The sequence below is a fragment of the Mixophyes fleayi genome, chromosome 8 (genome assembly GCF_038048845.1).
Source record: "Mixophyes fleayi isolate aMixFle1 chromosome 8, aMixFle1.hap1, whole genome shotgun sequence".
In the NCBI taxonomy this organism is placed as follows: domain Eukaryota; kingdom Metazoa; phylum Chordata; class Amphibia; order Anura; family Limnodynastidae; genus Mixophyes; species Mixophyes fleayi.
Window position 1 is genome coordinate 11,198,921 of NC_134409.1, and position 14,412 is coordinate 11,213,332.

The following is a 14,412-nucleotide window of genomic DNA, read 5'->3' on the forward strand; positions in this document are numbered from 1 at the left end:
CTCTCCTTACATTCTGCTTACCTGCATCATCTTTGAACCTGGTATTTACCTCTGCATTTCCCTGCACTTGCTGCTTGGGATCTCTCCATACCTCCTGTTTACCTGCAACAGCCGTGTACCTGGTAATTACTGCAAAACTCAATATTACGCCTTCTGTTTATACTCTTCAGCAAATAAACATTGAATGTTTTTCACCTTATTCGTGGCTCCTTAGCTGTATTCCTGCATTGATTCGTGACAGGTGCACTACATCGGTGGGAGACCATTTGGAAAATTTGTTGATTTGATCATCCGTCACTTACACCTGCCCCTGACAACCCCCAAATGAAACTGCTTCTTCAGCCGTAACTGCGACTACGTCTCAGTCTGAATCCATACACAATTGCTGTAACATGCCAACACCGTACATTGCCTAGGTTAGAATACCCCTTCCCTCCCCCGTCAGGCCTCTTTAGGCGTAAGGAACCGTAAATGGCAAAAAGTTTCAGGTCTGAACAGTCGTAGTTGCGAAAGTTCACCTTCTGACCATGTACAGTGTGAAAATACGCAAAGATACGCTACTCAAATAGTCGTATATCACACTCTGAATTAGGCCCACCGTGAATATCAAGGTAAACTTTTGTATAATGGGTACCTTCAACTTGACACAGTACATAAAGCAGCGAGGTCTCTGTACATCTACAAGCGGTACATTGTCATTTCTTTCATTCAACATAAGTCATTTTGCATAACTGACGTTTCCCTCGATTGAGACACGAACCCTTGACTGAAAAGCAATTATGTTTTGGATATGGCATGTGGCTTTGCTGAGTAAGACGTACATGCATAATGCAGGCTGAGCTGTGTATTGAAAAGATATATAGAATAGAGCTGTCAATCGCAGCAGTGGTGGTGGGAATAGACCCTCCGCTGTGTTTGCTGTGGCTGCTGTCAGTGTTGAGTGACTCAGTAGGGACGTGGCTTGGGTTTGGTAGAGGGTTCTCTGCTCTCCAGAGGTGATGCTCAGTTCGTCAACCGAGTACCTCCCAGGATTGGATAACTTCCCGCTGCTTTTGCCTATTACCTGATGCCTTATAGCAGTGCTTGTCTAAACCAGAGGAGGCTGTGTTGACAAAACCCTTCCGTAGTATTTGATGGAAGCGGCTCCGCAGTGCTTATTGCAGTTGCTTCTGATGGTTTGGCTACCTCAAGGGAGGTTTTCTTCCCTTCTACCCACTCTGCCACTGCATTAGGTGATATTAGCAGTGAGACCAGCCAGATACTTCTCCAGAGGTCCTTCTGGACACTGAGCTTCCTTCCCAGGATTCATCTGTTGTTGGCGTGACTCCTTTGACTCCAGCTGCTCAGACTCCCAAGCCCATGGTTTCTGCTCCAGTTGTGAGAGGCCCAGAGTCCATCTCATTGTTGTTCTTGGTTTGGCAGGATTTCAGACTGCTAAGAGGAGGCTCCATAAAGGACTTTATGATGGCAGCATTGAAGCTTTGCCATAACATACTACATTGTGAAGGGCACTGGGAGTCACGGTGTGTGGACACCACTGCCCTTCGCCACCTGCAGAGGGTGCACTTGGGCAAGGATGACAGCAACTGGGTGGCACCTGTAGAGGGTTCTGCCTTCATTGGGATAGCTCACACACAAATACTTGATAGCTAATTTGTACACCGAAATTTAAAGTTGATATGTGTGTGCTACATGAAAACACAGTCAGTATTTAACTTATGTGCAAAACAGAATACTAATTTGCACCCCTTGCATTGTAACATGGTTTTGTCCAGGAGACTTAAATAAGAAGTTTCTTCAGTTAAGATCCTTAATGAATCAGGCCCATAGTTTGTATAATGTTATTTATGCCAAAGTCATTCCTGTCAATCAATTAGGGTGGTTCATCAAAGGGTCTCTGCGCATTACATATGTCCCCCATTCTTTGACATTGCCTTTGTGGAAGACCATTCTAACAAATTTGGGATTTTGCATGAATATTATTGACTTTGTTTTGTTCATGAAAACTTTCATGCATAGTGAAGGTTGAATTATTGTCTAGGTGGAAGATCATATATTAGATGATGTATATTAGATGATGTTGTGGTGCATATTTGTAAGGTTGATAGAGGGTTGTTTGTGCAGTAAGCTCTATCGAAATGTGCACTGATCTTCATTCTCTTACCACAAATTAAAAATGATGATCGATATAAATTAACAAATCTGTGAAGTATAAAGACTGAGCAGTAGACAGTAGTGTAGTCAGGGTATTAGTGAAACTGTTTATTAGGTAGATTTGTGCAGGAATCAGGTCCGCTTCAAAAAAAATTTCAGTGGTCCCAAATTTAAGAGTCTTATATGATTCACTTCCACTGGGAGCATACTCAGTGACCTGTTACTGGGAGGAACTGCAATAGAATCTTCCAACCGATCAGCTCCATAGATTTGCTGTTCTCACAGAGATCAATACCGCCTGCATTGTGGAAGCTCTGTATATAGAATAATAAGGTTAGGAAGTAGAAGGGAAGGTCCCAGAAAGAATTACAAAAGCTCTGCCGTCATTTTTAAAATGAAGACTGTTAATAAGCCAGCAAAGTTAAGCTTCAGTAGGTAATATTTGTGTTTTTGAGCTTTTGTATTTGCATATATGCTACTGGTTCATGCATATGATGTTAGTTTAGTTATAGTTATAAACTGGTGGAAGGCTTCTCGATTGTTCTCTACTATACGCAATAAAACTTCTTATAATATAAATAAATAATGCATTTTTTAACAGGAATGTTAACTGGCCAACTGTATAAAATGAAATTAAGTAAAATAAAATACATGCTAGAATTGCTTGTAAGAACGATGTTTTAATTTTCTTTAAATGTGATAAATGAGTATTACTTCATAATTCAATATTGGTTCTAAATCTCAGCGTGTAATGCCTGGGAGCTTTAAAAATAAAAAAAAATAAAAGATTGTTTTGTATAACAAAGTAAATGATTAATTCATTTCTGCTGTAATTGCCACAATATATTGGTTTACTCTCATGCTTGATCACCAAAAAAAGATATATCTCCACTGTTTTTGAACGTATGACAGTATTAATGCTGTGTTAAAAGAATTAACTTTAAGTCTATTTCCTTGACAGCAATTGTTCAGTTGTCAGGCTCTACGGAAGCTGAGCATGCCCGACAACGATCTCTCAAACCTGCCAGCAACCATCGCCAGCTTAGTGAATCTCAAAGAGTTGGATATAAGCAAGAATGGTAGGTTGTTCATTGATATCTTCACGTTAATCCTTCACTGTGTCTTGTATCACTGAGCAATATTATCTCTTTGTTATGCAAAATGCAACAAGATAACATTCAACTGTCACTTTGCTGTATCTAAAATCTGAAAAGCTGCGAGAAACACGTAAAGCAACATTGTGGCAGATTTTTATAGAATTAGCAAAGAACATTATTATTATTTTATTTTAATCTCTTTTTTTATGATTTACCCAAATAGCTATATATTTTGACTGTTTGGTTTTTTTGCATCTTATTTGTAAGCCCGGTTGTTACAGTCATTTCCTGCTTTGTAAAGTTTATATTTTATTAAGTAATTTAATAATCCTTGACAATGTGTGTGTATGGAGTGTCATAGTCAACTGTATATTTTGTCTACTAAATCACAAAACATATTGTGGCAGCTAACACAATTACATTTGTAGCACAAATTCACAAAATCAATTTTGTGGCTCACCGTTTGTTTCGATAAGCACATGGGTAATGAAAAATAAACAAACAAAAAATAACCTTGTAATACAAAACCAACTTTGTAGCCAAACATTTTTTTTTTGAGCCACATAATCATTTTTTTAAGCTACTTTATTGACAACATTGTTAATCGTGATTTTCAAACTCCATATTGATATGAATGCAGCCGATTAATTCAATAGGTTTACGAGGAACCAGCTCATTCCTCAGTGATGTCACATGATCCTAGTAAACGGCCAGGTTGAATGTTCGTGAATATAAATTTCACAATACTGTATAGCTGCCTTCATTGTATGTAGACAACAAAAGCACAGTTATATATCTATGGATGTTAAAGGATGGGAAAATAAATATTTGTTTTTATAACACTGCATTCCAGCTTGGATGTGGTATACTGTAACAATTACCCCCTTCCTCAATACGTATGTCATCTCTCCTGTAATTCTCCTTCATCATTCCTACCCATTTTCACCACACACACCTGGGGGTAAATTTATCAAGCTGCGAGTTTTCGGCGGGTTTGAAAAGTGGAGATGTTGCCTATAGCAACCAGTCATATTCTAGCTGTCATTTTGTAGAATGTACTAAATAAATGATAACTAGAATCTGATTGGTTGCTATAGGCAACATCTCCACTTTTCAAACCCACCGGAAACTCACAGTTTGATACATTTAGCCCCTGATCCCCAAATGGCAGTATACCAGCCCTCTGCTGCATATGTGAAGTGTGCATGTTCCTAGAATGAATAAAATGTACCTCCCAACATGTCTGTCCCCTCCAGCTGGGCGGAGGTGTGGCCATGACAAACTTGGGTGTGTCAGTACATGACCACACCCCCTGAAATGGGGACTGTCCCACTGAAATCGGGACAGTTGGGAAGTATGATAAAATCAGGGACGCCAAGAGGAATTTCGGGCCCCGTTACAGCAACTTCTTGGGCCCCCTCCCGTTTCCACCAAAGGGACCATGGCCACTCCAGACTGGTGACTCTGATCAAATACACGGACCTCTAGATAAAATAAGTCACAGGAGACACAGAAAAATATTTTTAGTTCTCTAGAGTTTGAAATTCGGAATTTTCATTTTCAGTGGGAGAGCCACTCATAGATTCCACAGCTCTGATCTTTATCTGAATCATCAGATGGAATAATTAAGCATTTCACAAGTTTAACCCAGATATAAATTAAACCTTTTGTTTGATCCAGGGAGATAACGTTTCACTAGCACAAGACGTGTCACATACATTTGAAAGCGGCGGTTCAGTCAAGGAAATATAATTGTTTAGTACTAATAGCTGAGATAATTAATAGTCCCACTTTTAATTAGCTTCTAATCTAATCTTAGCTTTGATTGAAAAGCCAGAGCCGGAGATATAAAGAGAATATGTTTATTTTAGTACTCGGATCAAGATAGGGACCTCAGCATCACGCGGCTTTAGCGATTAAAGGAGGATGTTTGAGTGTAACAAAATCTTCCCTTCTTCTTCAGCGGTGTCATGAAAATGGATTATTCTGTCCTTTTGTTCTTTTCCGTACAGCCTCATTTCTCCCCAACTTTCAATCGGCGCAGTCTAAATTTTAATGCAGATATTTTTAGAACGCAATCAATCCTAACAGAATACTTGTTAAGTCAAACAGGATGATTCAGGCTATCTTGGTTCATTGTCATCGCAGCCTGTTAGGGAATTGTTTTCTAAAGAGCTCCATTGAAATTATACGAGGATGCTCTCAGCACAGGTCAGTTACGGTTATTTTAAAGGGACATGGTGGCTCAGTGGTTAGCACTTCTGCCTTACAGCACTGGGGTCATAAGTTTGATTCCCAACCATGGCCTTATCTGTGTGGAGTTTGTATGTTCTCCCCGTGTTTGCGTGGGTTTCCTCCGGGTTCTCCGGTTTCCTCCCACACTCCGAAAACATACTGGTAGGTTAATTGGCTGCTCTCAAATTGACCCTAGTCTCTCTGTGTGTATGTTAGGGAATTTAGACTGTAAGCTCCAATGGGGACAGGGACTGATGTGAGTGAGTTCTCTGTAAAGCGCTGCAGAATTAGTAGCGCTATATAAATAGCTGCTGATGGTGATGATAATACTAAGCCTAGTCCTCATATAAAATGTCATCACAGATATATATGTAAAATTTCCCAGTCCTTGCCCTCCTGAGAGTATTGCAAATATACTTTTATAAAATTGGTGCCCGGAACTAATTATGCCCCCTGTGATCCAGTGACTCAGTATGGTACCATGGAACCGGGCATATCCCGTTTGGTCACCCTCATTGGTGGCCAACTTAGTCAAGTATCCAGTCTCAGTGCTGAAACCAAGCAAATGGATTTTTCTACCTATGGGCAGCTTAAGGCAATGCCAACGCTGACCTTAGCAGAGACTTAAACTGGCACAAACCTCTTTAATGGTGCAACTAATACAATAGAGACACCGTGCCCAAACTTTTGCCCCCTGTACCTTCAGTTCAGATGTGCTTGGTTCAAGGCCGACATAAACACAGCTGATTCTTGTATGCCACATAGTTCAGTGATTACCTAAACGGTGTCTTCTGTCTTGTTAGTGCTACCGTGTTCTTCCATCCTAACAAAGGCCATCACCAATCCCGTTACATAGTGATGAGAAAGATTTGTGTCTTGTATCAGGTTTATGAGGTGTAATGTGGTGACAGCAAACACTGTGGGCATCATTTAGAATTAGTAGCAAAGTATAAAGGGACATATTTGCTCCTGGACAGACCTTATTTCGATGCACGGTATTGCAGGTGCAATTTTATTTGCAGTTCAACATGATTTTGCCAAGGTGCAAAGTTACTTCCTTGCTGGATTGACTGCTAATTTTAGATGAGGCCAAGTAAGTGAAAGTACTCAATGGACTCTATTAATACTTTTAAACTTGTGGAATGAGTAACAAATTCTTGCTTGCACTGGATCTACAATGCGTCAATCTTGGAATGTGGGATATTATTTCACAGAACTATGGCAATGAATAGTGAGCAACTTAGCTGGGTAAAGAGAGTTGTTCTGATGTCTCAGGATAGATATCATCACCATCATCACCAGCTATTTATATAGCGTCACTAATTCCGCAGCGCTGTACAGAGAACTCACTCACATCAGTCCCTGCCCCATTGGAGCTTACAGTCTAAATTCCCTAACACACACACACACTCAGACAGAGCGGGAGAGAGAGAGACTAGGTTCAGTATAATAGCAGCCAATTAACCTACTAGTATGTTTTTGGAGTGTGGGAGGAAACTGAAGCACCCGGAGGAAACCCACGCAAACACGGGGAGAACATACAAACTCCACACAGATAAGGCCATGGTCGGGAATCGAACTCATGACCCCAGTGTTGCCAGGTGGAAGTGCTAACCACTGAGCCACTGTGCTGCCCATAGATATGATATTATAATTCACCCTCCTGTGCAGCTAAAAGAAATAAAACGTCTTCAATGTTGTTGCCCTTTAATTCCTGTACATTGGTTGCCAGCCTTATAATACAAGAATTGTAAGGTCCTCTAATGTTAAATAATCACAGGAAGCCCGAGCAGAGAATATTAACATACTCAGTTCATCTTTGATCTTTCTCCCATGGTCGTTCTAGCTCACCTTACAGCGGGAAGCAGACGGCAGCGGTCTATTACCATGCATAGCTGCCAATTCTCCTTAATGTCAGCAGACAGTCCAAGGTTTTACATTTGACCTGGAAATGTCCCAATTATTTTAGTATTAACCAAGAACGCTGTACAGTTCTTCCTACTCTGAATATAAGATGCAGTTCTCACTACCTATTATTATTCTCTGGTCTTCATGATTTAATATTCCAGAAGTATTTATAATGCAAAACACTACTTTAGAAGCAAGTTCAGAGAACAATATGGAGATTGAAGTGGGCCCAGAGTCCGCAAAGACAAGGGCAAGAACTTGCTTAGATTCTCAGCAGCCAAAGGACTGTGGGAATCACTTTATAATGTAATCGGCTATGTACCATGCAAGTCAAAGATTTATAGCTAATATTTGATCTTATTCAGGGGCAAGCGCTTTTCAAATGATTTCAGGCGAATAATTAATATATCTTCTAACAATAGGAGATATAGTTTTAGCAGATGCAGCCCTTAAAAGATATATAACTGTGAGAATGATATCTCAGTTTAGGGGCAAATGCAGGATTTGTAGAGGGGGGTTTCCACACCCCGCCGCCAGTGGGCGTGACCAGCATGCATCGGGCGTGGCTATAATTTTAGACAGTGCTTGGCTGCTCTCCAATTTTTCCTATCCCCATAATATACATGGGCAATTCTGTGTGTACTACTCTTAGGTGCACACAGCTCTCCCTTTTCAAGCAGGACTGTGTGAAGCGGGAGCAGGGTCCAGTCACCTCAATTATACAGTGCCCAAGGATGGGGGGGGGGTTTCCAGGCACTAGGAACCCCCCTTCCCCCTCGGTTTGCCTATGGAGTTAGATATAAGACCAGGTAGAGGCAACACACATCACTGGGAATACCAATAATTGTGAGAGTTATATCTCGGGGCTGACTGGCAACACTTAGCCAGGTAGGAACGTCCTATAGAGTGGCCCAGTGTTTTCCGCTAGAGGGGACATGTCCAAGATACGGAGGGGCGTGACTAGCACTGCACCGCCATTCAACGCCCACCCTCTCCATGCTCCATGATATCGCTGCAGTTACGGAACTGTCCCCCAAAATCTGGACTATCCTGCCAAATTCTTGACCACCTGGAGCTATGCAATGCATTAACGTACATACAGCGTATATTAGGGAAGAATTATATACACAAATGCACAATACAGACATTGGACACGCACTATATTAAACATATGAAATCTGATACAAGGAACTAATTTCCTCCACGAAAATGTCTCTATCGGGTATCCATAGTATTCCGAAATCCGCAGTTTGCTGATGTAGCTACAGATGTTTTCTAAATATTGCATGTTACATAAAATCATCTTTATAGCAATAGTACAGTCTTGTAAAAATATGTATATAGAGAGAGACTGTTATCATCACCATTTATTTATATAGCGCCACTGATTCCGCAGCGCTGTACAGAGAACTCATTCACATCAGTCCCTGCCACGTTGGAGCTTACAGTCTAAATTCCCTAACACACACAGACAGAGAGAGAGAGACTAGGACACACAGACAGAGAGAGAGAGACTAGGGTCAATTTTGATAGCAGCCAATTAACCAACCAGTATGTTTTTTGGACTGTGGGAGGAAACCGGAGCACCCGGAGGAAACCCACGCAAACATGGGGAGAACATACAAACTCCACACAGATAAGGCCATGGTTGGGAATTAAACTCATGACCCCAGTGCTGTGAGGCAGAAGTGCTAACCACTGAGCCACCGTGCTGCCCGTTATTGTGCTGAGCACTACGATAGTTTTAGACCAAAATGGCCACAAACAGCAGCATATACTGTGTATATAAGCCCTAATTTACTGGTGATCATAATCGATAGGTGGTGGGATTAGGTCAGATGTTGACAGGACTCGTGGAACATAAATTCAGCTGATGACCACATCTGGCTACATGCGGTCATCACACCACTGCACTAACCATCCCCCTTACAAACTGGCTACACTGTCCGAGTGCCAAGGTACCAGATCTTTTCTGTTTTACAAGGGTCTAATGGCTTTACGGACTCCCGCTAAGTAAAGTAAAATTGCCACTCCTGGAAGTGTTTGCTTAAGAACAGGTGCATTATTTATTATCCATTTGTATAGAGCTACCCTTTTATTTCTCGTCTGGCTTGGTCCAATTCTAGATACTAAGCATAAATGTTCACATTATGTTTCCGACACCATTGTGTAATCGTGTAAAATACACGTGAAAGAGTTGGAAGTAACGGCCGGAATGCTGGGAACATCCATTGTCTGCATCTGTCAATAAAAGCTATATGTATTGTATTCACTCCCTAGACAAAGGTGAAAACGTCTAATTAAGAATATGTATTATATGGCTATGACTGCTTTAGTTTTCTTATAAAATTACAGATATTAAGTAAGTATGTTTGTTTATTTTCATCTATTCTCCTCTGTGATAATCTGTCTTCTCGTTCTAGGTATACAAGAATTTCCAGATAATATAAAAAGTTGTAAATGTTTAACAATAGTTGAGGCCAGTGTGAATCCTATATCAAAGTAAGTCATTCTCTCATATCTTCTAGATACAAGATGTGATTGCCGATAAGACAGTTACCGCCTCCAGTTCGATATAAATGTCTATATACTTTGTAAAATGTCAATAATTGATTGTTGCCTTTATTAAAAAACAATGTACATGTGTTTTATATTTATAATTTGTTTTCAAATTGACCACGTTTTTTAATCTGTCTTTTTAGTGTTTTCTTGTGGACAATACGTGTCCATATACTGCTGCGAGTTCTATAAAGCAGAGATGTACAACCTGTGTATTGGGCCCCGATTTTAAAATATTTTTGGGGGGGTCACTTGGTTGTTAGATATGTAGTAATAATAGGACAATAGTAACATTTATGTGGGAGGGAATATTAGCGGCTATAAGGGGAGGGGCCAGACAACCGTGGGGTAAATGTATCAAGCTGCAAGTTTGTGGCAGGTTTGAAAAGTGAAGATGTTGCCTATATCAACCAATCAGATTCTAGTTATCATATATTTAGTACATTCTACAGAATGATAACTAGAATCTGATTGGTTGCTATAGGTAACATCTCCACTTTTTAAACTCGCAGCTTGATACATTTAACCCCGTGAGTGTTGCTAATGGATGAATTGCCACATAGAGAATATTCTATGCTGGGAAAATATAAATATTTTGTATCACACAATAAATTGTGGCTGCAGGCTCCTTGTTGAATCCTTGCCTCAATGTCTGCAGCAAATGCTCAGATTATGGATCATGTCACAATCCGCAGAGCACCTGGCCCTGTGATTAATGAGGCCAGGACCATTGTTGCAGAGCAGCTCAGGATATTTTTTTCGACACAAATTAGGATATTGTGCAGCCTACCTGCACATATTTACAGCCCGGCCGGATTGATTTAAGGTCCTCTGATTAGCCTGTTAAGCTATAGGTGTAAATATTACTGGCCCTATTGAATCCTGCAGCCATTAAAACAATCCATTATTCTTAAAATAGGCTGTTTTCGAAAGTGCGCTGCAAGAATTACCATCTCGGGTAAACATCGGAATATTTAACAAGCGCTATATTTATCCGACAGCAGATGACAGATTAATGTAGTCTAGATTGATGGCGCCATGTGAGATGACAGACTACCCTTGTTAGGATGCACCATAACTTTATTATTATTTTTTACCAACAAGGCTCACACTCTGTATTTGTTATAGTTGCCAACTGTCCCTGATTTGCAGAGATAGTCCCAACTGTCCCAGGTTGTGGAATTTTGTCCCTGTAAAAGTGCCAGGCTTCTAATTAGAGATGCTCAGGCTCGGTTCCCCGAGAACCGAACATACCCGAAGTTAGCAGATCCGAGAAAGTACCCAGCCGGCACTTTTTTGGATTTGAAAATGAGGGAAAACGTCATCGTTACGTTGTAGGATCTCGGACCTCGCGAGTTTTGGATTCCTTTTTGGGTGGGTGGGAGGAAGGCCGGTCCTAAGAACAATTCCATCTTGCACCATTTTTCTTTTCTGCCACTGCTGTGTGCCCATGTGTCCTAGATGTGCTAGGAACTGCCGTGTGTTTGTGTCATTGCTCTGTCGCTTACCATCCAGCCAGGTCGCTGCAGTCTTTGTCCGAAAGTGTATGAAAATAATATTGTGACCTGTGAGGTTGTCAAAATTGACTGCAAATGATTTGAAATTAGTGTTATTGAGGTTAATAATAATGTAGGAACAAAAAAAGAGCAAAATTATGTGATTTTAGCATATTTTAGGATTCTTTCTAAAAAAAAATACAAAACCAAAACCAAAACCAAAACACACGAGGGCGGTTTTGCCAAAACCAAAACACAAAGCTAATCCAGATCCAAAACCAAAACCAGTTCACAGAAATCAGTGAGAATCTCTACTTCTAATATTGTCTACTTCTAATATTGTCCAACATACAATACATTTCCACTTACTTTGTCCACCGAAATGCAAATTTCACTAGATATTCATATAAACCTTAGACTTTTGTGCATTATTAACATTTAGGCATTAACAGTGCTTAAAATGCAAAAATAATTGCATGAAACATAACGTGATAGGGATAGGAGTGTACTCAACCAACAATACGTGATTATATACATCTACTCGGCAGCAAATTGTCCCTGAAAATGATTATTATGTGTTTATAGACTGAGGGCCTGAGTCATTAAGGAGAGTAAACCATAAAAAAGGAGTAACTTTGCAACTAGGCAAAACCAGGTTGCATTGGGGACAGATTTATAGTTGGGGTAGAGCATGTCCTAGATCAACTTTAAATTGTAGTGCAAAAATAAAGCTATCCAGTATTTGTGTGGTAGATGAAAAAAAAAACAACCAGTATTTAACTTACGTGCAAAATATTAAATTAAGTTGCACCCGTTGCATTGTAACATGGTTTGTCCCAGAGAACATTTACTCCTTTTTCTGGCCTTACTTTCCTTAATGACTCAGGCCCTGTGGGTATATGTTCACACATGTTGTAATGGATCTGAAATGCATTGCTTTTTTTCATTAATGATGTGTGATTTGGTTTACCAAAAATAAAGGTTATATTTATCAGAGTTTATACAGAACCCTAAGGCCTCTTACCGACTGACATAAACAATCACACCTGCACTGGTATATTTTAGCAGTTTGTTGCAGATATTGGTGCATTGAGTACTCACCACCCCCAATGGTAGGTGGGAGGCTGCATGGATTTTCTCCAGAACTTATTCACCTAGGGAATTTCATCCCGCTATGACCACAGCCCGGCCCAATGGGACCCAATGTTTGTTGTCCCCCTATAGGCTGTAGCACTATTACTGGGGGTCATTTATTTATTTAACAATTCTCTTTTATGACACGGTCACAATCATATCTTCACACATCAAGAAACGCTCAGAATGTGTCTTGATGTGACCTCATATATGCACTGTATTTAGAGGGTAATTAAATTAGCCACCAGGTGTCCCCGAAACGTCCGAGAGACACTTGGCGGCGGAGATTTCACAGAAAAATGAGCAGAGATTTCTACCGTAATTGCCGGCAATGAGCACAGTGCAATGTCCACGCACCACATCGCCGACAATTGAATTCCCCCCTTTAGAGTGCTTACTTTACATGCAACTCCAAATACACATGTAAGGCCATAATTTTGCACACATAGGTTTACACTTACTCCTATTGTGGCCCTCAGCGTCCACTTTGCTGCAGGAGATGAAAGTGAATGACCATCTGCAGCAGCTGCAGATACAAGTTTCTGATAATCTCCCCGGAACTGTTCAGTTTGTTGCACTGAATGCACCACTGCCCCCCGTAGTGAGCGTCCAGCCGCCTTTTAAAGGCCTCCTTATGGCAGACAATAGAGGACATTTATAAAGAGGGTCAGACGGAAATACCGTACGATTAATTACATCTAGACGTTGTTCCTTTCTGACTGATACATTAATTGATTGCGTCTTCTTTTCAGGCTACCGGATGGCTTTACGCAGCTCCTTAATTTAACTCAGCTGTACCTTAATGATGCCTTTCTTGAGTATCTTCCAGCCAATTTTGGAAGGTGAGCTGAAAGAGACACTTGAATTATTATGACTGGGACATTATTTTATATTTTATATCTCCTAAGTGTTTCTATTTTTAATTTCTCCACTCACCTGTCTGTCCCTCTTTTCCTGTCTTCATTGCCGAAAATGTCTGGCTCCTATATCCAGCATAATCACGTCTTCTGCATCATTTTATAGCTTAACAGGGTCATTTACCAAGTACAGGGCTAGTGGGTTAAATGTGGTCACCGCGGCCCTGAGCTGCTACTTTCTGTGCTGTGAATATATCGTACATTGATTCAACGCAAGGATGGAACTATAAACATGATGTTATGTGTGCAAAGTTCCAATGCGCTAGTATTGTGCTCTGTGTTTACCCCTAGAAATGTCTCCATGGAATAGTCCCCATTTGTGGTGTCTGAAAGGGCATAACCTCATCAATCTTTGGGTAAGGGTGGGACGGATCATAGATGGGCAGATTAGTGGCGCAGTTGGGTAGGTTAGGGATGTCCCCAATGTTTTCCCTCCAGTGTCGGGGGATATGTTACTAGGCTTCTATTAATATACTATATAAAGTTATATTGTTTCTAGACATTTACAAGAGCGCCCACTTTATCCATGTGATCTTCTCTACAGAAACCTGTTATGCAGAAATCACAGAAAACTGAAAAGGGAAAAAAGTAAATAATCACTGTTGCTCTCCAGGGAATGTCATATACTGAGATACCACCTATAGTTCCTGAGGTACCACCTATAGTTCCTGAGGTACCACCTATAGTTGCTGAGATCCCACCTATAGTTCCAGAGATCCCACCTAAAGTTGCTGAGATCCCACCTATAGTTCCTGAGGTACCACCTATAGTTGCTGAGATCCCACCTATAGTTTCAGAGATCCCACCTATAGTTCCAAAGATCCCACCTATAGTTCCTGAGGTACCACCTATAGTTCCAGAGATACCACCTATAGTTCCTGAGATACCACCTATAGTTCCTGAGGTACCACC

General features: G+C 40.7%; 1 protein-coding gene across 7 annotated transcripts in view; it reads left to right on the plus strand.

Moving 5' to 3' along the window:
* The window catches only part of LRRC7 (leucine rich repeat containing 7), a 257,250-nt gene that overhangs the window by 136,475 nt on the left and 106,363 nt on the right, over positions 1-14,412 (plus strand). For all 7 annotated transcript variants that reach the window (XM_075181893.1, XM_075181890.1, XM_075181891.1 and 4 more), the window contains 3 exons: positions 3,116-3,233; positions 9,818-9,896; positions 13,336-13,425. In XM_075181893.1, the coding sequence (XP_075037994.1) occupies positions 3,116-3,233; positions 9,818-9,896; positions 13,336-13,425 (287 nt within the window). The remainder of the gene's footprint in view (positions 1-3,115; positions 3,234-9,817; positions 9,897-13,335; positions 13,426-14,412) is intronic.